This window comes from Vespa crabro, chromosome 9, assembly GCF_910589235.1.
Source record: "Vespa crabro chromosome 9, iyVesCrab1.2, whole genome shotgun sequence".
NCBI lineage: Eukaryota > Metazoa > Arthropoda > Insecta > Hymenoptera > Vespidae > Vespa > Vespa crabro.
Genome location: NC_060963.1, coordinates 3,330,258 through 3,354,254, shown reverse-complemented (window position 1 = coordinate 3,354,254; position 23,997 = coordinate 3,330,258). Strand labels below are relative to the sequence as shown.

The window sequence follows — 23,997 nt, the reverse complement described above, 5'->3', positions numbered from 1 at the left end:
CATTGCAGATTTAGATGTATGGAAACATAGGTTTTAATATTTGAACACTTTGTTCCTTGTCATTGTATAATAACCATTAAGCATTTGTGAGTATTATTTATTGTAAAATGCGATCATGAGAATAATTTTAAATGTAAATAATGTGTACAAACAGTATAAAATTTACATGTTATGTCGCCTGTATGATAAATATGCATTTGATTAGTGAATCTTAGTTAATTAAATTGATATTCTTAAAGATCATCTGTTGTATGTTATATTATTGTATCCCTTGTATAAAACATGTAAGTTATAGTTAACTGATCTAAACGTTTGATACATAAAAGATAACTTTTTAATTAAAATTTTCCGATTAAAAGTTAAATAAAAATGTTTCCTCTTCTGCATGGACAAAACTTCATTATATTTTAAAGATACAAATTATAAAAAACACAGTGTTCAATATAATTGTAATGGGATTTGTAATTTCTTTTTAGTACAATAATAATATAATTACAATGCTGTATCGGATTTACCTTTGTTTTTATTATTATTATTATTATTATCGTTGTTAGTATTATTATTAATTATTTTTTTTTTCTCTTTTGGTTTTGCATCTTTCGAAACACTAGTTTTATCACATTCACACCAAGGTGTACTAGACTTGTCACACATCAAAGAAATATTGAGTACAGTCAATGATGTGTTTGCAATTGTCATTTTAATTCTACTTATTATTTTATATGAGATATTACTTAAACCAGTTTCTCTATCTCGTTTTCTAGTAACTTCCCGCTGATTATAACACTTCATCATATCACGCTTTCTATGATTTCTATCATGAATATGTCTGAAATAGCAACATAATGACATTTATCAGTAAGGTCTATTAATTAGTATTATACATAACATAGAAATTCAATTTATCATTTATAATATAATATTGAAGCGTACTTAAATGTATTATGTGTTCCTGTGGATATATTTTGAGGCCGAGTAATAGTTAAGCCAGCTTCTTTCAACCTAACATAAAATTCATCATCCTCAAGGCCCCAACCCCAGTACTTATTAGACATACCGTTAACTTGCATGTAATGCTCTCTAAAAAAAAAAAAAAGAAAGACATGAATTTTTAAAAATTCAACATTATTTTTCGATAATAAATTTGTAAATTTGTCAATGTATTTTTTGTATTTTCCAATAATAAATATTCATTAGATAATAAAATTATCTAATCTATAATTACCTTTTAATAAGTAATATACCACCAACAAATGTGGAATAATGATACCTAGGATGCAAATCTGGAGATGATATATGATAAGGACCTTTACTAGGATATACATATAATAATTCGTCATTTAATGGCAATAAATCAACATCATGCATGGCTATATAATGGAAATCTTTACTAGTTTCAAGAAAGCCAACATTAATAAGGGAAGCTCGATTAAATCTGTATCTATCAAACTGCAACATACGAAATAGTTCTAAAATGATTCTTCAACACAAAATTTAAATAATTCAATTTTATTAAAATGATCTACCTGATTTAATATAAATATATGATAGTTTATATTTTGTTTATCTAAAAACTCTTGCATGTGTATTGCAAATGTTAATAGTTCATCAAAACGATCTCTAAATGGTACAAGAATAGCTAACTTGTACTTTGATCTTTCAGACTTTTTATGCAATTTAATATTTTGTTTATGAGTATTGTATTGCTTAATCAAAACATCATTCTCGCATTTACATTCGTCTATAATATTAATGAAATAGATTAATGTTTCCTTTTCACATTGAATATATATTATGTACTAAATATATATTAATAAGTAATATATTTACCAATATTGATGGGAACAATACTTATTAAGCAGGACATGATGAAGGTAAGAAAGATACAAATAAGAATATATTTGAACTTGAAGCTCCTCCATACAGCTTCCATAATAATTCAGATGTATTTTAACTTCATTTATCACCGAAGTATCTATTCCTTAATCCTACATTGCAATAATTTACAATGCACAATGACATATCTTTTGTACCCTTCGATCGATGAATATTTAATTAATTAAATGATAAAATCTCAAATATTTCATATAATTCGCTCATTCATTATTTCGTTATCCATCGAATTTTTTTATTATCTTTCGATTCGATAATATCAATTCCATTTTATAGATAAAAATAATATGTTTCTTCATGAAAATAATTCCTGAGAATATATATATATATATATATATATATATACGTCTACTTCTCTATTTTATGTTTTTTCTTTTTGAAACATTTCTGTCGTTCGATAAGTTAAATTTTTTTATTAATAATTGTTTGACGTACACCACCTGTTCCAATGTTCGATCGTCCAACAAGTGTTGTTTGTATTTTATACGAATTTTTTCATTTATACCATACGTATTATCGTTATTTGTCCTTCTTGTGATCAATCCATTCATTATTGATGCACAGTAATAAACGTTTTAATTAATAAAAATCATTCCCGCCGTTTTGTCAAAGATTTTACGATGACAAAAACACATCGACTTACTGGCCACGGCCATATTGTGCTAAATAATCTTACCTAAACAAGTCATCTATATCTAGAAAGTCAACCTCATTACACGTTTACGAAATAACGAATCGTGCCATTTCTAATGTAAATATTTGATCTATTAATTTTTTTTTTTTTTTTTTAAAGCATTTATTACAAGTGACATTTGACATTAACGAAACGCAATTTTATTTTTAATTGATCAATATTTTACAATAATCGATTCAATAAACGACAAATTCTGATTGGCGTGATCAAAGTGTTTAGATATTTCTATAAAATATATGATTTTCTTTTTGCGTATTCGCAATAACACCAATGTCAACTATTTTCATTCTTATCCATATATACAATATAGTTTAGGATATCATATACATATATTAAGCTCTTTATAAAACTTGATTACATTAGTGGAATATTTCTACTGCCACCTAACAAGTATTTCCAAATATTTTCCCGTTGAATGCAGTCGAAGTAAATGATAATATGTAAACATATACATAACCCTTCTACGTTAAATTTTCTACTTTTTCGATAAAAAAATATCTATTGTCTAATATTTCATTGTTTTATTTCTTTTCATTTTTTCTAGCCTCTGTTGTAAGCGATATAATCGACGAGTACAATGGATCTTGCAATCAGAGAAAGTTCCAGTGATTCAGACGATTTTCAAGTATTGGGTATATTATTTTTAAAAATCTTTGATATTGATAATTTACATATGTACATATATGTGTGTTTGTGCATATATATATATATATATACACACATACGTATATGTCTATATTTTATTTACGATTATTAATTACATTTTCCAAATTCGTAGATAAATAATGCTTTAATAATTTATTCTTTAGTTTTCTTTTATTATCGTTTACCTTAATTTGATTGATTTTGATTAATATTAAAAATAATGATACACGTTTGTTTCTTTGTTTCTTTAAATATTATATCAATATTCCTGTAATAACTTTTTTTGTTCTGCAATTTCTTTATTCAGAAAATGATGAACCCGAAGAAGTAACAATACCTTTTGAGAATACTTTTGACTTGGCCCTTCCAACCACACATTCTGTAAGTTGTTTCTTTTTTTTCCTTCCTCTTTTTCTTTTTTCTTTCTAAAAGAAACAATATATTATAATTTGTATGTTAATAGTACTTAGGGAATAATTTAAAAGAACTCAGAGGAAGAACATTGCTAGATGATGGCATTTACAAGAATTTGCCATTGTTAATTAAGAATTCTATTATTTTATTTCCTGGACAAACATTACCAATTAATTCAGAAAGTATAGAAATTACTAATGTGTTACAAACCTGCATTCGAAGAGATCATATATTTGGTGTCATATGTTCGAACAATGGTAAGACGGTACGTGTAGGCACAACAGCTGAAGTTTATGAATATTATGATGGTGATCTAATAGGAAGAAGTTTTCGACTAAAAGCGAAGGGTAGACAGCGATTCAAAATAATATGTATTATAATGAAGGTTTGTGAAGTTACATTAACAACAATATTTTATCCATATGTAATACTTACATAGGAGAAGATTACGTTCAAATGTGTTAATACATATATATTCATATATGTTAGGGCTATGATATAGTTTCTGCAAATGTTAAAATATTACCAGAAGTTACTTTGAAACATCCATTCTTGGATTATCGTTTAACTTCATTAGATTATTTACGAATACGACCGATTACTCAAAAAGAATGGAAACAGCAAGATTTTGTTGAGAAAATTGATTCTACGATAACTCCATGGCCATCTTGGGTATATAAACAGTATGATCCTTTGAGATTGTCTTTGAAAATACAGCATCATTTACAATTTCTTGAAAAACGTTAGTATTTTTAATTGAATAATCAGTTCCAATTATTTGAAAATATTATTCTTTTATTAAATGTATTAATACTTTTGTAGGAGGTTGTAACATACCTAAAGATCCAATTGAATTATCATTTTGGGTTGCACAAAATGTATTAATTGATGATGATGAAAGAATTGATTTATTAAATTATGATTGTGCTATTGCAAGGTTACAAAGAGAAATAAAATTTCTTATTGAGGTAATATAATGAAATTTATATATAAAAATATGAAGCACAGAAAGTGTGTTCATATGAACTAATATGCTGAAGAAAACTTATATTTTTTAGGATAGATCATTTGTTTGTATACATTGTGATAATTTCATGACCCATCAATCAAATATGTTTCCAATGAGTAAGGATGGCCTTCAAAGTACGTATTGTAATGGCTATGGTGTTATATTTGAAACAATAACTGTCTACCATGCAGAAGGATTAAGGCTTAATATGGATACATATTCAACGGATTATAGTTGGTTTCCGGGGTAAGGAGATAAATATTTAATATAATTTCTTTTTGCTAAAAATTATGGGATTATTTATAAATAATTTATTTGTTTCTATAGATATGCCTGGACAACAGCAAGTTGTAATATCTGTTTTTCTCATGTGGGTTGGAAATATACAGCAGTAAAAAATAATTTGAAACCTAAAGTTTTTTGGGGCTTAACTCGTAGGGCTTTAAAAAAAAGAACAAATAATAAAGTAGATGATACATCAGATACCGACGCCAACCCAATTGGCAATTGAGAAAATTTTTTATATTTCATACAAATCATTGATATACTATAGCTTTATTGCAGTAATTATCATTGTAGTAAAACTTATTGCTTAGTTGTGTTAATACATCTTAAAATGAAATCAATAAGAACCCTAAAGAATGTAAAAGATAGAATGCACTTTGACAGAATGATATTAACAATTGTTTCTGTGCATGAATATGTATACACGTCACGTTTAGTAAAGACTTGCTGTAATAGAGTGTAAATATTGTGTGGATAAAATCCGAGATAGATCATGGTTTTACGATTATATTATTCAGATTAACCGTTATATGTATATGGAAAGTAACCTCTTTTTTACTTTTCATAACCAATATATAGATTATTAATTATAATGGTCTTTTCACATTGCTATTCTACAAATACATACAAGATTGTATATCATGTTATTTCCTAAATATACAAAATTTCAATCTGTGTATACAAGATAATGAATGGTGATATATCGTATATGTATATATATATATATACATACATATATATATATATATATATATATATATATATATATATATATATGTATATATATATATAATAAGATATTTTGTTATTTATATATTAAGAAATAAATAAAATCAAATTTAATGTCACTGTATTGTGTGTAGTTTCTTTTTATAAATGAAATTTTACATGTAGAAAATATAATATTTATAATTTTACTACATGTAATGTAAATAAATATTCTACTACGCAACGTATTTTGTGTGTATATACATATGTTACTTTATATACATGTTAAAAAGACTATATGGATATATATATATATATATATATATCCATATATATATATATATATATATATATATATATATATATATATACACATAAAAAATTATAAGAAAATCAATGAGCACAATACATGATATGGATATAAAGGAAGCAGGAGGATGTAGAAAATTGAATATCATGTTTGTAATCATTTTTTGCGCATATCGTATATTTCTTGATTACCTTAAATCAGTTAAATTTATAATAATCATATGTTCATTATCTCAATCATTCTCTTGTATATGTATCGTGTTGTGTTATTCACGTTAAGGCAGCAGATGTTTAACACAATCTGCTGTTAAAGTAAACCATTCAACATAGCAATTTGTATTGTATTACTATCGGTCAGACATTTCAGGTATTATTGAGTTCGTATTTATACACCTGTGATCTGAGATATGGCCCTTTCATATTAATTTTCTCGACAGTCGCACCGTAGTTTTCTATATTCCGCACACGTAATATTTTGTTTAATCCTTCAAGATAATGTTATTACTGCATCTTTCCTTTAATATGACTTTATGTATGCGATTATAAATTAACTTTACATTGATTACAAATCCTATACCACTTATAATAAAGCTGATAGGTCTGACATTTAATTAAATATTAAATTAACGTATTTTTATAACTCAATCAAGTTATAAATCGCTATTGGCTCATATCTGAGTATCCACGTCTCCATTATATTAATCAACAATCTATGAAATAGTGAAAGAGAATTGCACATAATAATATGCAAATATATATATATAATAATATTCCAAATAAAGAAATATTGATCTCTTTCGAAGTCGATGTGTATACTACTTCTGTTCAACTTTCATTTTGATAAACTTCAATTAATAAGAACCGATAATTTTTTTCAAAACATATTATACTTTTACAATTAAACAATTAAAATGTAAATGAAGTTGGTGAAAATTGTAATATGCTCTTAGAAATATTTGGATTACTTTAATTATTAAATTACTTATGGTTTGCTTCATATGTGTATTTAAAATCTGACATATGATAATAGAATTAATATTAAAATTTTAATATATATTCGATTTTTTAGTAATATCAGGAAAAAAAAATATTTTTCAGAACTTTTCCATATTATTCACAACAAAATATGCTATTTCTTTCGTTTCTCATAAGAAATGCTTTTACAGTAAGACTGCAGCAATTATACAATAGCTGAAGGCAAATGTAAACACATGTTAAAGAAAACATACGTTACAGACTGTCGTGTTAATTTCTTTGCCAGCTTTCATTTCATCAGATACGAATATTTCACCACGTCATTTGTAGACTTGGTGTGTTTGTAATCTTTATAAATCTGTAATATAAATATATATATTCATATGACTTTTTTTTTTTTTAAACAAATACTTCATAAACGAGAATTAAACATACTCTCAATTTCTGATCCTGCAGAGATAAGTTTGGTGTGCGGCTGTGCAGCTGTGCTTGCTTGTTGATTACTTAGTTGCCCTGTAGTTGCAGGCGCAGCAAAGCCTGGCGGTGGTTGCATTGCCCAATGCTGAGCTGGTGCGTTCTGTTCCTATAAAATAAAATTATTCATTATAATTAGCGGTACGTATATTAAATATTATACATACATATATACATACATACATATATATATATATATATATATATATATATATATATATATATACATACTATACACATATAGAATTTATAATAATTAATTTCACAAATTATATTTATAGCTGCGTAACCTGTTGCGCATTGTGAGATACTGTGTGAGAAGGATGTACATGTGGAAATTGCCACGTGCTAGTAGTTTGGAATGGAAGAGGCCTAGATGAACTAACAATAGCTGGATCAATTGAAGTCCAGTCTGCAATAGGCCCAAAGTTGTTCCATCCCCCTTTTTGATGTAATGCTTGATGATGAAATTGTTGTTGTTGTTGTTGGCTACTTATCTCACACCAATCTTTTAATGTGTAAACAGTATCGCCTGCGCATTTACCGATACCTACTCCAGTAACAATGAGAACATTTTAATAAAATGCATTAAAAAATTACATGCTTATAAATTAGAAAAAATTTTACCTTGTGTATTGAGTAGAGGATTTCCATTTGGAAGATACGCACTTTGCTGTGATGGCTGTGTTCCTGTAAATAACATACTAGACGAATCATTTATGAATACAATTTTACTACTATCTTCAGATAAATGTGTGTACACAATAAAAGTCAATTTTGAATGAAATTGGACTGATAAAACAATGTTTATAGTGCTTAAATATTTAGTTAAATATTCAATGTATTTTAAAAAGGAGAAGTTTAATATAATCCAAATTGATTAATTATTCGTAACCTTGGAAATGCATATTTTGAAAATGTTCAATCTGAAATTATATTATAATATTCTACAACTAAATTAAATAATTCCTTGTTATATATACATTTTTAATTCCTTTTCTTCTTGTTTTTTTTTTTTTTTGTTGCTATGCTTACCATTAAACTTACAAAATGTATTATTTATTTTATGAAGACATTATGTATTCATACGTATGTAAATTCACGCACTGTGGGCTATGATTCCAGATGTTGGAAAAATTGGAGAAACACTAACCCGTGAGGGCATTGTTTGTAGGGGCAGGCCGCGGTATACCAAGACCGAAAGAGTTCATGTGATTTGGGGTTGCGCCAGGGAAACCTGGCGGAGGGAGACGACTGCGCTGTGCCAGACTAGCAGCTGTTACAGAATTCTGAGCAGGACTCTGTGTGCCACTTTGTAGAAGATTCTGCGGAAGACGAGACAGGAGGGAATGCGATTGTTGAAGAACTTGCAAATTTTGCAAGTGCTGCGCTTGTTGCTGTAGATGTGCTATATGTGCAACCTAGGATGATAATTATCTATTTAAATTAACTTCAAATAATTTTATGATATTTGTTAAATATTCTGTTAAATATTTTACAGATCTATATATATGTATATAAATTGTAATGTTCTTTAAAACTTTTCATTAAAATTACAAACATATGACCAATAACATATTGATTATTTTTTAGTAATATATATATATATATATATTATAAAGAAATTGTAGATTATTCATTAAAATTTTTTCACCTGTGGAAAGTGCTGCTGACCAAGATTAGCAAGACTTTGTTGATGTTGTACCCTGCTTTGCTCTTCTCGTTCTCTCTGTTGTTGTTGCTGCTGTTGTTGTTGAAATAATCTTTGTTGTTGTAACTGCATTTCATTCTCCATTAACTCTGCAAGTGCTTTTTGCGTTTCATGAAAAGGATCAAAGCCTAAATCGTCGTCTGCTTTTACATCAGATCCAGATTCATGATGATTTTGAACTTCTTTTAAAGTTGCATGTCCGTTTTGTTTGATATATTCACAATTTTCTTGATTTTGTTGTGCCTTTGAAATATTCAATTTAGAGTTAGTTATCTAGAGTCAGTATATCTCATAAAATATAAAAAATATACAATCACTAACTTGCATAGCAAGCCTTTGTTGTAATGAATTTTGCTGGAAGTCTGCCATAAATTTAGATGCAGGTGAATTAACAAGTAAATTAGTTGCAAAGGTGCCTGAGGATTCTGAGATTGCATTATACTGCGAATTACTATACACTTCCTCTTCTGCAAAGTCTTCAGAGTTGAAAGTTACTCGTGGTGAATTGGAAGGACTAATCTTTCGTACAATGTGATTTGATCGCGTAGATTCAGGATGAAAACCAAATGCTGCTTGCCAATCTTCACTTGAGTGAACTGTTGGTAAAGAATCAGGAATGGAAGCCAAGCCTGTACTCGGCCAATCCAAATTTGTATTTCCTATATACAAAAAAAGAATACATTTCATTTTAACAAAAACGTACGAAGAAAGTAAATAATTAATGTATAAAATTACAGATGATATTTATTACAAGTTTTATAAATAAATTTATGATAACTCTAATGAAAAAAATTTATTGTACATGCCTGCCAAGGAATTGGATGTGACTGAGGCGGCTGTAGATATTTTCTGGAAGGTATTTGTACTGAAGAAACTATTATTGTCCGCCTGAAAGATTGACCGGTGATTAAGTTGCATTTGAGACCCATTATGCAGCCCTGGTGGTGGCTGTTGATTGGCACCTTGCGATGAGTTTGTGCTAGCAGGTGATGAACCTAGACACGATACGCACATAGCGCTACACTACGAGACGCGATCAAGACGTCATTTATTTATTGATTATCAGAATGCCAGAATAAACAGCTTCTAATAACCTCTCAGCCACCAAAATTAAAATATACATACACGTACCCAGAAATTAATACTAAATCTGTTAAAGTAATACCTATCACTGCCATTAATTTTTCCCAATAAGTGCTGAAATATATGCATGTGTGTGTGTGTGTGTGTGTGTGTGTGTGTGTGTGTGTGTGTGTGTGTGTGTATTTCATATAACTCATAATTTCTTTAATTTATCCAAATTAAAGAAGATATACAAAGATAAACGTTCTTCTGGGCAAGTGTTGTATAAATTTATGTTTCTTATGAAATTTTGTAAAAAGGATAAAATTAAGTGTATACAAAAATACAACAAACAGCTACTTCTCGTTTTCAAGAATTCTCTTTATTTTGGCATATATCAATATCTATATTAATTCAAAATTCACAATCTGAACTTTTTGCAACTCATTATAAATATTTCATCTATTCTCACATAATTACTTATGCATTGTAATGTATATATATATATATATTTTCTTATAACATTGTATTAATTTTTGATAATTACACAGTGAGAAAAGCTATGTATCGTAATATTTATAGAGATGTTCAACTTTAATAACTATAAAATTACTTATGTTTTTTTTTTACGCAAAAGTTTATAAATATTATAACAGATGAGAAAATATATGAGATAATCTACAATCATGCAATATTTGTATATTTAAAAACAATTTATAAAACATTTATAACAAAACTATTAACACTATTTTTTAAATGAGACTTGTATACACGCTACTTCAATCTAAAGGTATTTTATATAAATCTCCTATAACTGTTATTAATCAGGCAAGGCATCACATCTTATTATTTTAAATTTTAAAGATGACTTTAATAATACATTATAACATATTACACTACTATTTTAAATAATATATTTTTTAAATCAAAGATTAAAACCTGACTGTAATTATACCTTTTTATATATCTTTGATTTATCTGCACACGTACATTTGCTTTAATCAATTCAATTTAAAAATAAAAGGTCGATACATAAAGAAATGACGACGAGTATAAGGAACTCACCTAAAATTGCAGCACCATTGTTCTCCTCACTTGATTCCACTAATTGTTCCACTTGATGATTTACATTAGAATCTTCTGAACTTGAAATTGTACTAGCTGGTGTACTACCTTCTCGTTGTTGATCTGTTTCACTATCCGAATGTCGTCGTTCCCCATTTTGAATTACACCATTTATTTTAAGTTCATTAGATGGTTGTTGCGCCGGTTTAGAAATTTTGTTAGACTGTTGCTGCTGTTGCTGCTGCTGCTGCTGTTGATCAACCTTACACTTATTGCCTAACTTCTGCAATACATCACTATTCGTTTCAGCTGAAAAATTTCTTATATCCTTCTGACCATTCACTTGTGGTTGCACATTATTTTGTACACTAATTGAGCTTGATTCAGAACGTGACGTTGTTCGAGTGCTATGTTTCTCTTTGTTTTGACAATTTTTATGTTTATTTCGCGCTGCTTGTGCCTTACTTTCACTATTACTTTTGCCTCTGCGTAGACCCATACCATTTTCCCCTTTATTATTGTTATTCTGTTGATGCATAGGACCTCCAGATGATATATGCGTTTGCTGAGTGGTAAGACTGCTACCATTAATTATGCTATGCTGCTGTGAAGTTGTTTGGGTAGGTGGTGATGATTCTTTACAATTCGTTTGTGTATCTGTAAAGTGTAAATATCGTTAAACACAAATTGCAATGTTAAATAATAAACATATTCTCTATAAATATTTCCAATTTTAATATTATCTATTAAAACAAATTCTTACTATTCGTTTGTCCTGGTTGTAACGAAGGCCATGCTTCCTTGGCTTGTGAATTCGTAGTTCCATTTTCTCGACCAATACTACTTGTAACAGGTGGTGATGGTGTTGGTTTTCTATATAATAATAATGTTAAATTTTAATTGTATTATATATATTTTAATTTAACCTGTCATCAAAGCAATAAATTCGTATATTGTTACCGCTGTAATGCAGATGCATGAGCATGTAAAGATTGCACAAGTTTGCGCTCATATTCCTGATGTTTCCCTTGATGCATTTCCTCTTTCGTAAACGATGCTTCCTGGTCCCCGAGATCGTGTAAATACATGCAGTCTGGTTTTGGACACGCCTGATTCCGCATAAAATGTGAACAGTATTTTGTTGTACCCAGTGACGTTTTTATTGTCCGTCCGTCCACAACAATATTATTCACAGCCTCTATAGCACGCAGAGCATCTTCCTGGCGCTATTATTAGATTCATTAGATATTAGCAAATTTTCAATATATTATATTGTCATTATAATAAATATGAAAAATAAAACATACTTGATAGGTGACATATGCCGAGGCACTAGGGCCCTGAGACCCTGCATAAGAAGTGCTCTGATTGATCACAACTTTATGAATCTTACCAAACTTTCCAAAATACTCATGTCTCTTTAATACCTATAGTAATTATTATTGTTACCACTTTTTATTATTACTTATCATATATAATATTCATATTAATTAGATATAACTATACATTTTTGACGATAGAAAAAACTTACATCCGCATCTGCCAATCGCATTGGTAATCCTACTACAAATACTAAATTTTTTTGAACTACCCTTACATTCGCTAGATGTTTACGATTTTCTGTAACTCTTTGTTTACGCTGTTGATCCTTCAATCTCTTTTCTGCTTTTAATCTAAAAAAAAAAAAAAAAAAGAAAAAGAAAAAGAAAAAAAAGAAAAAAAAAGAAAGAAAAAAAGAAAAAAAAAAGAAAAATCATTTAAATTATTGCATATACATAGATATAGCTTGTTAATCATATAAAGAATACCTTGCAATTTCTTCCTTCGTAAGAGGCTTAAAATTAGCGGGGTTTTCAGAATAGGCCTTCCTGCACGCAGGGCATAAGCCATTTTCGTCCGTACGTATTCTATGCCAACAAAATCTGCATATTTGGTAGCCACATGTGCACGGAAAAAAATTTAAATCATCAACCTCCAATAGTTCCATGCACAATGGACACTCCACTGCATCCTCTCCACTTTGATTCAATACTGACATAATTTTTGCTATAGCCACGTTCGTCCAAAAAACACAACAATTAACAATGTATTTCTTCCTACTTTTGATCTGTAAAAGGACAATATTATGATTATAACTGATTATATATTTAATTAAAGAATATTTGCTAATTTACTTTCGTACTCACACTCATTCACTCTCTCTCTCTCTCTCACACACACACACACACACACACACACACACACACGCGCACACATACACTTATATATATTTATATATATGTATATATATATAAATATATATATATATATATAAAAGAAACTATATATAAACTTTTATCCATTTTCTTCGTAATTTAGTATAAATTCAATGAAATATTTTTCATTGTACTAAATAAAATGTTGAAATATGCTTTCAACTGAAAATGCACCTGCAATACCTCTCCTTTCGATAATGCACATACACAAAGGGTTTCCACAGTATTTTAGATATTAACAAAGCTTTGCTACTTTCCTTTATGTTCTAATATCCTTGCACAATCTGGAAAAAATGATGACACGTCAGATTAACCTCGTAGAAAATTGATCAAGACGGAGGCGAGTCGCGAAAAGGCGAATGCCGTGGAAAGTGTTGGCGTATCTATAGAAAAAAGTCTTCCCTCTACTACGTCACCCGTATGGGAGTATTTGAATTGCGAAATAATGAACGTTTAAACGACTATTGTTTAATTCCTGTATAGGAATAATAGTTAATGTAAAATTTAATAAAAGGAAAACGCACTGCATAGTGCAATTCCGACTGGGTAGATTTTGAAAAGTATCTCAGCGAGATAAAAATCGAAAAGATATATATATCCTTACGCGATGGTCTCTAAGATAAAATATAAACGAGGTATCGTTCCTGAAGCGACAGAAACAAAAAATCGAAAAGTTGGTCTCCGTTTGACAGGAGCTGTCACAAGCGAGCGTTGAGTAGAACAAAGGACGCTCAACAGATTATGGGAGAGGCTAGCGAAATACTTGGACTAAACGACACAATGGTTATAAAATCATAGCGATAAGGAAAGCGAACATCGAAATCGTTAGTGACGTAGTTTTAAGGTAGTCTACAAGATAGACCAAAAGTGGAGGAGCAGTGTTAACGAGAGCACCGCAAGAGAGAGAGAGAGAGAGAGAGAGAGAGAGAGGGAGAGAGAGAGAGAAAAAGAAAGAAAGAAAGAAAAAGAGAAAGAAAGAGAGAGAGAGAGAGAGAGAGACTTTCCTTCGTTCGTCTACCATCTCGCTCTTTCTCTCTCTTTCTTTCTTTCTTCGCGTAATACGTTGCGAGACACAAACCGTGTACGAGAGGGCGACAATCGGACGAAACAGCTGTTGGTGGCGTTGAGAAGAAACGACGAAACGTCATTAGCGTGCGAGTGAGAGGTACTACGCCATCATAGTTACGGATTTACGTGAAAATCCATGAAAATGTTTAGTGGTGGGGCATGACACGTAAATTTCGCGAAACCTCGTTTGCAAAAATTCTCGCATACGTAAGGACGCGACGGTCTCAACGTTTCGCGATGCAGACTTGAAGAGGAAAAAGACAAGTTGAAAGCAAAGAGAGACAGAACGAATGGAAGGAAAGGGGGCGCTGAGGGACGTGGAGGAAGAAGGCGGAGGAGGAGGAGGAGAAGGAAGAGAGAGAGAGAGGAGAGAGCGAGAGAGGGAGAGAAAAAGAGGGGGAAAGAGAAAGAGAGAGAGGGAAAGAGTGAGAAAGAGAAGGAGGGTGGGAATAGTAGGAGGGAGAAGTGGACGTAGAAATAGAGAAAGAAAGGACATTCGCTGCCACAGCTTGCCATCCCTTTCTAACTTACGATAGTCACACAGTCTCTCTTTCGATCTATCGAGAGACAGACTTTTATGTCGATTTTACAACTCCCCTTGGCACGTTTTAACTTTCGAAAAATGTACAAGGATAGGACTGACATTGAATAAGAACACCGTCCACGAACAAGAATGATTCACGAATAGAGTCCGATTGAACGGGGGGAAAGTCTTCTGAAATATGAAAAGACTTGAGATAGATTGGTACTTCGTTTCTCGTTTTCTTTCCATCTCTTTCTATTTCCTTCAAACATCAAGCACGGAAAAAGAATTTGTCGCATACGTCACATAAGATCGAATTGTTCGATTAACGTAGTAGCCATTCGATATCCTAGGAATGTTTTTAAGATATCGAAAGAACAGTCGCTTTAACCTTAATTTTGTTCTACGAGGAATAATCACTTCTTTTTCAACGGAGCTCGTGCGTCGACAATTATCGCGTCTTCCCACATAACGCTCGCCGATTCTCGATTAGTCGCGTATGTGACATTCGCTCATATGTTAGAATCTCTCTCTTTCGTTTCTTCTTGTTTACTTACGTTCTTAAACTTTTCCACTAAGAAATCTCTCTTTTCTCTACTGGAAAATTTTTTTCTAAGCTTCCCGAAATTTGGTCGAACGCGCAACTCGAGCGCGCAGGAACGGACATTACACGCTATGACTACTAGAGGGACCTCGAGCGAAGTGAGGAACGAAGGGAGGGGAAGGAATTGTCAGAGCGCATGTCGAGGAGACGCGGATTTACTCTTTATAAATACGTAAAACGCGTCTTTTTTAGTATTGGTCAGTATCGACGCGCCCTTCGTTTTATTATTGATGTTTGCCCACGTAACGACGATCTTAGTTAATACATCATACTCAACTTCGTACATTTTTTTTGAATATGTCAATTTCATAACATTATACGTATTTGAGTTACGCGTTGATTTTTATATTTACCGCTTTGCCCCAAAAATTGTTTTAGTTACTTGCGTTTACAGTTCTACCAATCACGCCAAACAAATATCCCTGTAAAACCGATCGAAGATCATATTTCTTGCATGTAAAAGAAAATTTGTTTGAATCGATTCATGTGTTGTAATAAATTTGAAAAAATCGTTTAAGAGAATCGTCATTTCAATATCTTTACTAATTATACTTAGGTCATAATTACATGGTAATACGTCGCTTTCAACAATTTATGCATATAAACTGTATATTGTATATTTAAAAAAGAGGCATATATGTATATTATAGTAGTCATTTTGTTATCATTATGACTTTCTCTTCTTATTACTCGATCCACTCATTCTTAATACTTTTTTGGATTTATTCTCAGAAACAACACCTAACAATGGATGGCGCGTTTTCAAATTTTCAGGGAATGGAACGCCTAAATTTTCTAACAATATGGGTTTAATTTTTGGTACACTCGATAATTTTCTCCTAATTGTTATAGAGCCTGCTGGTTTTATATTAACTATAAAATATGTTATGATTAGTCTATACTATATTTAATCGTGTTCTTTTTTTTTTACTGCTCAAAATAAAATAAATACCTGCTTTATATTGCGAGTTTATTTTACCGGTACCAAACACGCAAGTAATGTCTTGTTTCAAATCTCGTTTAACAGCACAGTATTTTTCTTCTCCAATTCTAAATTTTGATTTATCTCCTAATACTAAGGTCTGTCCAATTAATTTTTGTGGGTCTATCTAAAAAAAAATATTTAAATATAAATCACTTACTGTCAAAAATTAAAATATGATATGTCAGACATCTTACTGTTTTAGGTATATCCATAATCCAGATATCTTCATTGTCGGATATGTCATCAAAATTAAAACAAGAACTTGCAGATTCCATTGTTAAAGTTTCTTCTTTCATCAAATCTTGAAGCTAAAATATGATAATTTATTAAGATTAAACTATTTGTTTCTTAGTTTTAATGTTTAATGTAATACTTATATACATTTTGTGGTCTTGATGATGATGATGATTTAATTGTTAATATATCTGAAGTCATTTCAGCAGCTACTTCTAAGCTAGTGTCTGTTACATTTTCCTTGACATTTCTTTCTTCATTATTTATACTTTCTGATTTCTTTAGAATACTTTTTCTATATGTACCATTCATAGAAGTGTTTCCTTTGGGTGAAGTACTTTTTGTTTTTATTTTAATAGTTTTATTACTTTTATTTGACTGTGCATGATCATTCACATTTTCAATTAAAACCATAGATTTATTCAATTGTGTATTTAATTTTGTGAGAGGATCTTCATACTCCCAATCTAACATTTCAACCATTATAATAAAAAAATTGTTTCTTAAAACTGTGAAAGTTATAAATTAAACATGCAGTCTGCAAATATATATAAGTCAAGAATTATATAGAATTTGTGACACAATCAGTCGTTTTCTCGATTTTGAAATATTTACAATATTTGATTATTTTTCATAATACAAAATAAAACTTGTATAAACGATAAAATATGTAATTTATAATATTACACTTCAAAAGTATATGCACGATGCGTTTAGGTTAAGTTCCATACTATGGATTAGTGGATTCTCAATTGATCTTTTCTATTCGATTAATCATACATCGATGGCACAATCGATATCAATTAATATGTTAAAATAAATCGAGTTGAAATATCTTTTCCATAGATATTATACTGTTACTAGATAGACTTCCATTAACTTTTATCGAACGATTCTCATTTATGAACACACAGCGACACATGTGCTTTTCATCTGTATATTAAGACGCCGATTCTGAAAAGAAACTTAAGACACAAGTAAATAAAACAGAATTCAAGATGGCACTCTATTGTCAAAGTTATTGAAATAAAGAAAATCTAGTTATTTAAGACAACGCAGTAGTGCGTCAAAAGTATACGAAGAAGAAAATAAAAGGTTATTTCACAAAGAATAATTAAAACTATTTAAAATAAATCGTAGTAAAATACGAAAAACGTTTATAAAGAATTAGTCATCAAAATAATGCCAAATTCGTTAGCTGTTTGTGAATCATTTGATTTTTCAAAACCAGAATTATGGTTAGAATGGATACAAAATTTTGAGGAGTTAATAGTCGATTTTAATTTGATATCTGACAAAGAAAGGATAGAACTTCTTTTTTATAAAATGGGTTCAATAGCAAAAGAACTCATGACAGAATTAAAGCCAAATTTTGAAAAAGAAATGTCTTATGAAGAAGTGAAAACTGAATTTACTAAATATTTTACTGTCAAGAAACATGTCATTGTCGAACGACAAAAGTTCAATAATAGAGTAAAACTGCCTAATGAAACGATAGATGCTTTTACAACTGATCTACTTAAATTGGTGAGTAAATGTGAATATGGACCACTGGAGAATTACATGTTACGAGAGCGCATTTTACTTGGAATTGGATACAATGAAACATCAGCATTGATAGATGCTATGCCCAATTTTACTTTAGACGAGCCAATGTCCAAAGAGAAAGAGGAAAAAATACAAGAAGACAGTATTTCTGTTGAAAGTAGGTTGACTGAAAATTAAATCAAAGTGGAATGAAATTTGCTTGAAAAGAAATATTATATTACTGTGCCTGTAACCATCTAAGTTTTTAAATCATCATTTTCATTGACAGGTATTTTATCATAGTGATTGTAAAAACTGCCAAAAATAAAGTTGCAGAAATTTTCCTAAAAAAAAAAAAAAAAAAAAAAAAGCGCACAGATCAGTGGTAGAATAAGTAAAATAACGATATATATAATATAACGATAGTTTTTTTTTCTTAATCTGACAATCCAATTAAGCAGACTGAAAAATCTGAAAAATTATATATAAAATAAAATGATACAGAAAAGAACTTGTGGTTTCTTTTAAATTAAATTCTTATTATTTTTGCATTATAAAATTTGTTTTACTTTTTGATTCAAAAAATTTCAATTTTCATTAAAAATCAAAGAAACTTGGTGAATTATTTATAAATATATACAACAATGACATAATAAATAATAAAAAATATTGTTTCATATCATTGCATGTTTAAATATTATACATGTAATAATTATGAAAAGAACATCAGTGTAATTAAATTATATTTACAATTATTCAAAAGAATATATGTTTCATTTATATTTGTATTATATCTTGTATAATTTATATTTGTATTATAACGAAATATTATATCTAATAAATAGTACAAAAGTAGAGTACAATTATGTAATGCATTTTTTATGGAAAAAACTTTCAATGACTGTAAATTCTATTGCACAGATAAATATAAAATATATCTTAAAGTTTTTTCTAATCTTTATTTTATATAATATGTAATAGGAAATATATTTCAATTAAACATGCAGTATATTTCTATTAAATATGTTAATCGTTATATAAGTCCTATTTAGTTAATGTTAAATAATTAATTTGTTTCACTACCAAATACATTATTATGGAAAATGTAATAGCACATCTGATTTTATAATATACGTGCTAGTGCACGCATGTAGCAGCGGTAGAGCTAGAGAAAGAGCACATATAAGATTCCACTGAAATTACATTTTTTTTACTTAATTTATGAATTCCAGTTTATCAATTTTTATTTTACCTAATAAAAGTAAAAAATTATGATAAATGTTACCTTTCATTACAATTCCTTTATTTCTTTCTTTTTTTTTTTTTGTCAGAAATTGTATTGAATAATTTTCTTTCTAATAAATATTTTATAAATAGAAAATAAATGAAAATATACAAATAATACTTAATAATTTTACCTAAATGAATTATAGATATAAAATATTAATTTTATAACAAATCATTTAAAATTTAACCAATGTTGCAACTCATATTATTTGACTAAAATATCATTTAAGTCAGATATAAACCAAATTTATATCACAATAAGCAAAAAGTTATAAGAATTAGTATTTCTTTTATTGTTACCGAATGGTTTGAGACATATGTAAGGGTGTAAGCATTAATTCAAACGTGGCATCTTTCAAATTTGCTCCACGTAAATTGGCTTCTTGTAAGTCTGAGCCTGATAAGTCACAACGCTACAATATAAATTTAATTATGATAATAATGATATAAGTGAATAAAATAATTGTCATTACTTTACCTCTAAATTTGCACCAGCCAATACAGCTGATCTTAAATCACAATTTCGTAAAATAGCATTCTTTAATGTGGCCACCCTCAAGTTTACTGCTGGCATATTACTTCCTTCAAAATTAGCATCTCGAAAATCTGCACCCTCCATATTTGCAGGTGAACCATTAGGATCTTCAAAGTTACATGAACGTAAATTTGCAGAAGCCAGATTGGCGCATGGCATTCTTACACATGAAAGTTGTGCACCTTGGAAGTTGGCATGAGATAAATTAGCTCGTTCAAAACAACATCCTGATAAGTTAGCACCTGCTAGATTACAAGAATCCATAACAGCATACTGAAAGGAATAATTTTATATTTAATATACCATAATAGTAAAAAAATACAACTTTTATTTTTATTGCAGTAAACAAACCTTAAAATTAATGTTCCTAAGATCCAACTTAGAAAGATCAGCACCTGAAAAATTGACACCTTGGAATCTGAGTTCAGAAGTTGGCGATGTGGACATGATTGCTTTCACAACATGTTTGCGACTTAAAGTTATTAGACCATCTGTTGGTGAATTTTTTTCATTGGCCATTTTTGTAAGAACACATATAGCATTTTCCATCCCATAATAATGAGCCTCTGCAAGCACACCTAAGAAGAGATGTATAGCAAATTGAAAAGAAAAGATATGTATACATATACATTTCTTTAAATCATAAGTCATGGAATGTTCTGCATTTGTTTGATTAATAAAAAAAGAATCATACCATTTACATTAACATTAGAATCTAATATCATTAGATTATGTCTTAAGAAATTCAATAATGGTTCAAAGTATATAGGACTTCTATCGATTAAGAAGGCACCATTGGGATCTTTTAGACTTGGCTTTAACATACAATCAGACTTTTGTGTTCTTGTAAACATTCTATAAAACAAAATTATATTTATAATAAAATTTAAGACAATCAATATTATTTCACTGTTACATTACATGATACAAGTATAATCATATAATTGAAAAATATTAAATATTCAAACCTGGCTAGCATACTCATTGGTTCATTTTTTGTTAATGTACTTCTTGTAGTAGTAAAATATTTTCCTCCAACATTCAATGTAATCCATTCTGAATTTTCATTGATTTGATCATCGTTAGCAACTTTATTTTTAGAAATGAAATCTTCTCCACTTGAAACATATAATATATCATCATCTCTATAAAAATAAATTAAATGTAAATAATTTAAGAAACCTATTAAAAAGTAACATTTACTTAATGTCCCAAATCATAATTTAATGATTTTACCTAATCAACTTAATATCATCAATTTCTCCACCTTGGGGAGTAAAAATTCTTTTAGCATTGATTTCAAACTTTGTACTAGCAGCAAACAATAATTCGTCTAAAGAATGCGTAATCATAAATACCTAGAACAAATAAAGACATCAATCAAGTCAAAAAATCATTTCTTTAATTTAATTATAATATATGCCTACATAATAATTTTCATATATTTCTAACAAACAAATGATTAATTATAATAAACATTTTAACAAATAATTTTAATATGTCTATATATTGGTTTTACCGATACAAAATAAAAATAATGAATATTTGGTTAAAAAAACAAACCATTCTCAAATTTAAATATGTATTCGTGTACGTAAAGAATTTATAATATTTAGATTAAATTTAAAGAAATATAACCTTGCCATTAACATCAGTGCCGTTCACAAAAAGTATCACTCTCTTCATAGTTTGTCAAAACTATAAACTTTCGTCAATTGAATAAAACGCCGGTAATTGCCGGTAACGTTTTATCGAAAAAATTATATCTACATAATCTATCGAACGCGTGACATTTTTTTATTTATGAGTAAAAAATCATACATTCACGTAATACTTAACGTTTAACGTTTAATGTACATATATGTGAATGTACACGTAATAAAAACAATTTTTTTTTTTTCGTGGATACGTTGGATACGAAAGATTCGTTATCACTGTATACAGATCAGTAACGACCCCAATCGGATGACTCAAATTATTTTCAAGAAGAATAATAAATACACGCGGTAATATCGGAAATATCGCACTATGCAAGGTCTTTCCGTATTCTATATTCGTAAGCATTCATATGCTTATGTGTCTTTCTAATTAATTTAATCGTACATATTGTTGTTTTTAGAATGAACAATAATTTCATTTCGTATTTTATATAATTTTTATAATTACTTTTGTAATTGTAAATTAATTTTCAAGTAATTTGTGAAATTATTTTCGTTAATATTTCTAATCAAATAAGTTAGAATCACATAGAATAAAACCAATCTATAAAACCTTTCTGTAAAAAAAAAAGAAAAAAAAGAAAAAAAAAACATTTTTTGTGAAGAATCAGATAATTGATTGAATCTTTAATTCTGATAAGAATCTTAAAGTGTCTATGTAGTATTATTATTATTTATTCCAAAAATGACAAAGCATCAATTCCAAGACTTATTCATATCTTTTATTTTCTATATTACTTTTGCTTATCGACTGGAAAAATGATAGGAGTAATTGGAAATGAAAGGGTTAACAAATTAAAATATACAAAGTAAGATCTTCCATCTAGAATGTTGATTCTTTTTAGTGCCATTTTTTGAAGTATGCAAACGTGCCATTGTTTTTGAGAAATACAAGGCCTATGTAACTTTATCAATGACAGTAACATGTATCCTTATTCCATGGTTGTCCAAGTAGAATATCTGCAATGATCGTTCGGCCAGAATATACAAGTTAACAATATGCAATACCTTTTTTTTCCTTGTTTCATCACATATGAAAATAAGCTTCAGAAATACCTTTCAGGCTGTTGATCACATTACTCTCCTGCATGAAGATCTTTTATTTCTTCTTGTATCTCTTTTTTTTAAATGTAAGTTTTCAAAAGATACACATACGCCATTTCATTAATATAAAAATGTTTCTTAATTATTTTTAAAAAATGAAAAAAAAAAAGAAAACATGTGGGATCTAATGTATATACATTTAATGTGTGTCATGATAAATTAATTAATATTACTAAGTATATATCTAATTAGCATTAAATTTGTATTGTGTTTGGTACAATAAGACTAAACTATGTTTTGATAAATTATTAAAGTTACTATTGTCGTAACTGGAATTTTATATATATATATATATATGTAATAAAGTATTTTTTTTTTTTTTGTAGAAACTCAATTCCAGCGGGCTGCATAATTTCAATGCTTAAATTTCAATAATATTAATTTTACTTAACATAAATTTCTAATATGATGTGTGAGAGTGGTTGCATTGCATTCAGTATATATCATAATCCTAATAAATAGATTAGAAATGTTCTTAGCATAGGTCTATTTTGTAAATTACTTTGTGTGGAATAAATTATATCAAATTATAATTATATATATATGTGTGTATGTATATATATATATATATATATATATATATATATATATATATATATATATATATATATACACATACACATATATACATTTCACATAATGGGAAGCATATTAATATTAAAAAAAAATTAGATTAATATTTTATAATCCATATATACATATATATTATATATATGCGTATAAGGTATATATATATGTATATATATTATATATCATTATTTTTATTTTTCAACAGTTAAGAATCCCTTGCAAGAAGGAAAAATATTTTTTACTTATTGTTAATTGCAAGTGTATTAATTTAATTTTAAATATCAAGGCCTCGTGCATACTGCAGCAGTGATTAAAGTTTAGAACGGTATGCTAAATAAATTAG

At 28.7% G+C, this 23,997-nt stretch overlaps 6 protein-coding genes across 23 annotated transcripts; 2 read left to right on the top strand and 4 right to left on the bottom strand.

Moving 5' to 3' along the window:
* Positions 1–81: 81 nt before the first annotated feature.
* Positions 82–2,169, bottom strand: LOC124426634 (beta-1,4-galactosyltransferase 7). The gene is made up of 5 exons (XM_046968559.1): positions 1,831–2,169; positions 1,527–1,741; positions 1,226–1,449; positions 934–1,080; positions 82–829 (listed from the first exon to the last, which is right to left on the bottom strand). Exons 1-5 carry the CDS (start codon positions 1,931–1,933, stop codon positions 493–495), a joined length of 1,026 nt encoding a protein of 341 aa, XP_046824515.1. The 5' UTR covers positions 1,934–2,169; the 3' UTR covers positions 82–492.
* Positions 1,736–5,530, top strand: LOC124426632 (protein cereblon). Of its 4 annotated transcripts, none has more exons than XM_046968558.1 (8): positions 1,736–1,874; positions 3,132–3,219; positions 3,540–3,613; positions 3,696–4,031; positions 4,136–4,388; positions 4,469–4,614; positions 4,705–4,901; positions 4,983–5,530. In XM_046968558.1, the coding sequence occupies exons 2-8, from the start codon at positions 3,165–3,167 to the stop codon at positions 5,164–5,166; spliced, it is 1,245 nt and encodes a 414-aa protein (XP_046824514.1). In that variant the 5' UTR covers positions 1,736–1,874; positions 3,132–3,164; the 3' UTR covers positions 5,167–5,530. The 4 variants fall into 4 exon arrangements, with proteins under 4 accessions (XP_046824514.1, XP_046824512.1, XP_046824513.1 ...); XM_046968556.1 differs by lacking the exon at positions 1,736–1,874 and adding an exon at positions 2,194–2,644; XM_046968557.1 differs by lacking the exon at positions 1,736–1,874 and adding an exon at positions 2,686–3,013.
* Positions 5,531–6,043: 513 nt separating this feature from the next.
* Positions 6,044–15,785, bottom strand: LOC124426565 (myb-like protein I). 12 transcript variants are annotated; one of them, XM_046968390.1, is made up of 16 exons: positions 15,648–15,785; positions 13,683–13,783; positions 13,053–13,351; positions 12,776–12,917; positions 12,552–12,671; positions 12,205–12,470; positions 12,008–12,117; positions 11,245–11,901; positions 9,924–10,112; positions 9,439–9,776; positions 9,061–9,360; positions 8,560–8,827; positions 8,034–8,096; positions 7,697–7,959; positions 7,368–7,515; positions 6,044–7,280 (listed from the first exon to the last, which is right to left on the bottom strand). In XM_046968390.1, exons 3-16 carry the CDS (start codon positions 13,280–13,282, stop codon positions 7,222–7,224), a joined length of 3,153 nt encoding a protein of 1,050 aa, XP_046824346.1. In that variant the 5' UTR covers positions 13,283–13,351; positions 13,683–13,783; positions 15,648–15,785; the 3' UTR covers positions 6,044–7,221. The 12 variants fall into 12 exon arrangements, 11 of the variants coding, with proteins under 11 accessions (XP_046824346.1, XP_046824342.1, XP_046824344.1 ...); XM_046968386.1 differs by having other exon boundaries at positions 13,674–13,783; positions 15,648–15,784; XM_046968388.1 differs by lacking the exon at positions 15,648–15,785 and adding an exon at positions 15,482–15,639 and having other exon boundaries at positions 13,674–13,783.
* Positions 15,786–16,218: 433 nt separating this feature from the next.
* LOC124426567 lies at positions 16,219–17,692 on the bottom strand. The gene is made up of 4 exons (XM_046968396.1): positions 17,061–17,692; positions 16,874–16,987; positions 16,647–16,803; positions 16,219–16,567 (listed from the first exon to the last, which is right to left on the bottom strand). Exons 1-4 carry the CDS (start codon positions 17,394–17,396, stop codon positions 16,362–16,364), a joined length of 813 nt encoding a protein of 270 aa, XP_046824352.1. The 5' UTR covers positions 17,397–17,692; the 3' UTR covers positions 16,219–16,361.
* A 227-nt stretch (positions 17,693–17,919) lies between these two features.
* Positions 17,920–18,951, top strand: LOC124426568. Of its 2 annotated transcripts, XM_046968399.1 has the most exons (3): positions 17,920–18,440; positions 18,559–18,618; positions 18,730–18,951. In XM_046968399.1, exons 1-3 carry the CDS (start codon positions 18,096–18,098, stop codon positions 18,766–18,768), a joined length of 444 nt encoding a protein of 147 aa, XP_046824355.1. In that variant the 5' UTR covers positions 17,920–18,095; the 3' UTR covers positions 18,769–18,951. The 2 variants fall into 2 exon arrangements, with proteins under 2 accessions (XP_046824355.1, XP_046824354.1); XM_046968398.1 differs by having other exon boundaries at positions 17,931–18,618.
* Positions 18,952–19,999: 1,048 nt separating this feature from the next.
* LOC124426895 (BTB/POZ domain-containing protein KCTD9) lies at positions 20,000–22,194 on the bottom strand. 3 transcript variants are annotated; one of them, XM_046969101.1, is made up of 7 exons: positions 21,901–22,194; positions 21,499–21,620; positions 21,231–21,380; positions 20,957–21,117; positions 20,614–20,840; positions 20,206–20,535; positions 20,000–20,140 (listed from the first exon to the last, which is right to left on the bottom strand). In XM_046969101.1, exons 1-7 carry the CDS (start codon positions 21,946–21,948, stop codon positions 20,024–20,026), a joined length of 1,155 nt encoding a protein of 384 aa, XP_046825057.1. In that variant the 5' UTR covers positions 21,949–22,194; the 3' UTR covers positions 20,000–20,023. The 3 variants fall into 3 exon arrangements, with proteins under 3 accessions (XP_046825057.1, XP_046825056.1, XP_046825058.1); XM_046969100.1 differs by having other exon boundaries at positions 21,231–21,407; positions 21,901–22,186; XM_046969102.1 differs by lacking the exons at positions 21,499–21,620; positions 21,901–22,194 and adding an exon at positions 21,466–21,497.
* Between the last annotated feature and the right edge of the window lie 1,803 nt (positions 22,195–23,997).

Coding starts and splice junctions, on each gene's coding strand:
- LOC124426632 (XM_046968558.1), top strand. CDS start 3,165: ATGGATCTTGCAATCAGAGAAAGTTCCAGTGATTCAGACGATTTTCAA. Junction 4,615..4,704: donor AAATAAAATTTCTTATTGAG/GTAATATAATGA, acceptor TATATTTTTTAG/GATAGATCATTTGTTTGTAT. Junction 4,902..4,982: donor GATTATAGTTGGTTTCCGGG/GTAAGGAGATAA, acceptor TTGTTTCTATAG/ATATGCCTGGACAACAGCAA.
- LOC124426895 (XM_046969100.1), bottom strand. CDS start 21,948: ATGAAGAGAGTGATACTTTTTGTGAACGGCACTGATGTTAATGGCAAG. Junction 21,408..21,498: donor GATGATATTAAGTTGATTAG/GTAAAATCATTA, acceptor TTATTTTTATAG/AGATGATGATATATTATATG. Junction 20,141..20,205: donor TGGCTGGTGCAAATTTAGAG/GTAAAGTAATGA, acceptor TTTATATTGTAG/CGTTGTGACTTATCAGGCTC.
- LOC124426634 (XM_046968559.1), bottom strand. CDS start 1,933: ATGGAAGCTGTATGGAGGAGCTTCAAGTTCAAATATATTCTTATTTGT. Junction 1,450..1,526: donor ATATATTTATATTAAATCAG/GTAGATCATTTT, acceptor CGTATGTTGCAG/TTTGATAGATACAGATTTAA. Junction 1,081..1,225: donor GGTATATTACTTATTAAAAG/GTAATTATAGAT, acceptor TTTTTTTTTTAG/AGAGCATTACATGCAAGTTA.
- LOC124426567 (XM_046968396.1), bottom strand. CDS start 17,396: ATGGTTGAAATGTTAGATTGGGAGTATGAAGATCCTCTCACAAAATTA. Junction 16,988..17,060: donor CATCATCAAGACCACAAAAT/GTATATAAGTAT, acceptor ATCATATTTTAG/CTTCAAGATTTGATGAAAGA. Junction 16,804..16,873: donor TTATGGATATACCTAAAACA/GTAAGATGTCTG, acceptor ATTTTTTTTTAG/ATAGACCCACAAAAATTAAT.
- LOC124426565 (XM_046968390.1), bottom strand. CDS start 13,282: ATGTCAGTATTGAATCAAAGTGGAGAGGATGCAGTGGAGTGTCCATTG. Junction 12,918..13,052: donor ACGAAGGAAGAAATTGCAAG/GTATTCTTTATA, acceptor TTTTTTTTTTAG/ATTAAAAGCAGAAAAGAGAT. Junction 8,828..9,060: donor GTCAGCAGCACTTTCCACAG/GTGAAAAAATTT, acceptor TTATCATCCTAG/GTTGCACATATAGCACATCT.
- LOC124426568 (XM_046968398.1), top strand. CDS start 18,096: ATGCCAAATTCGTTAGCTGTTTGTGAATCATTTGATTTTTCAAAACCA.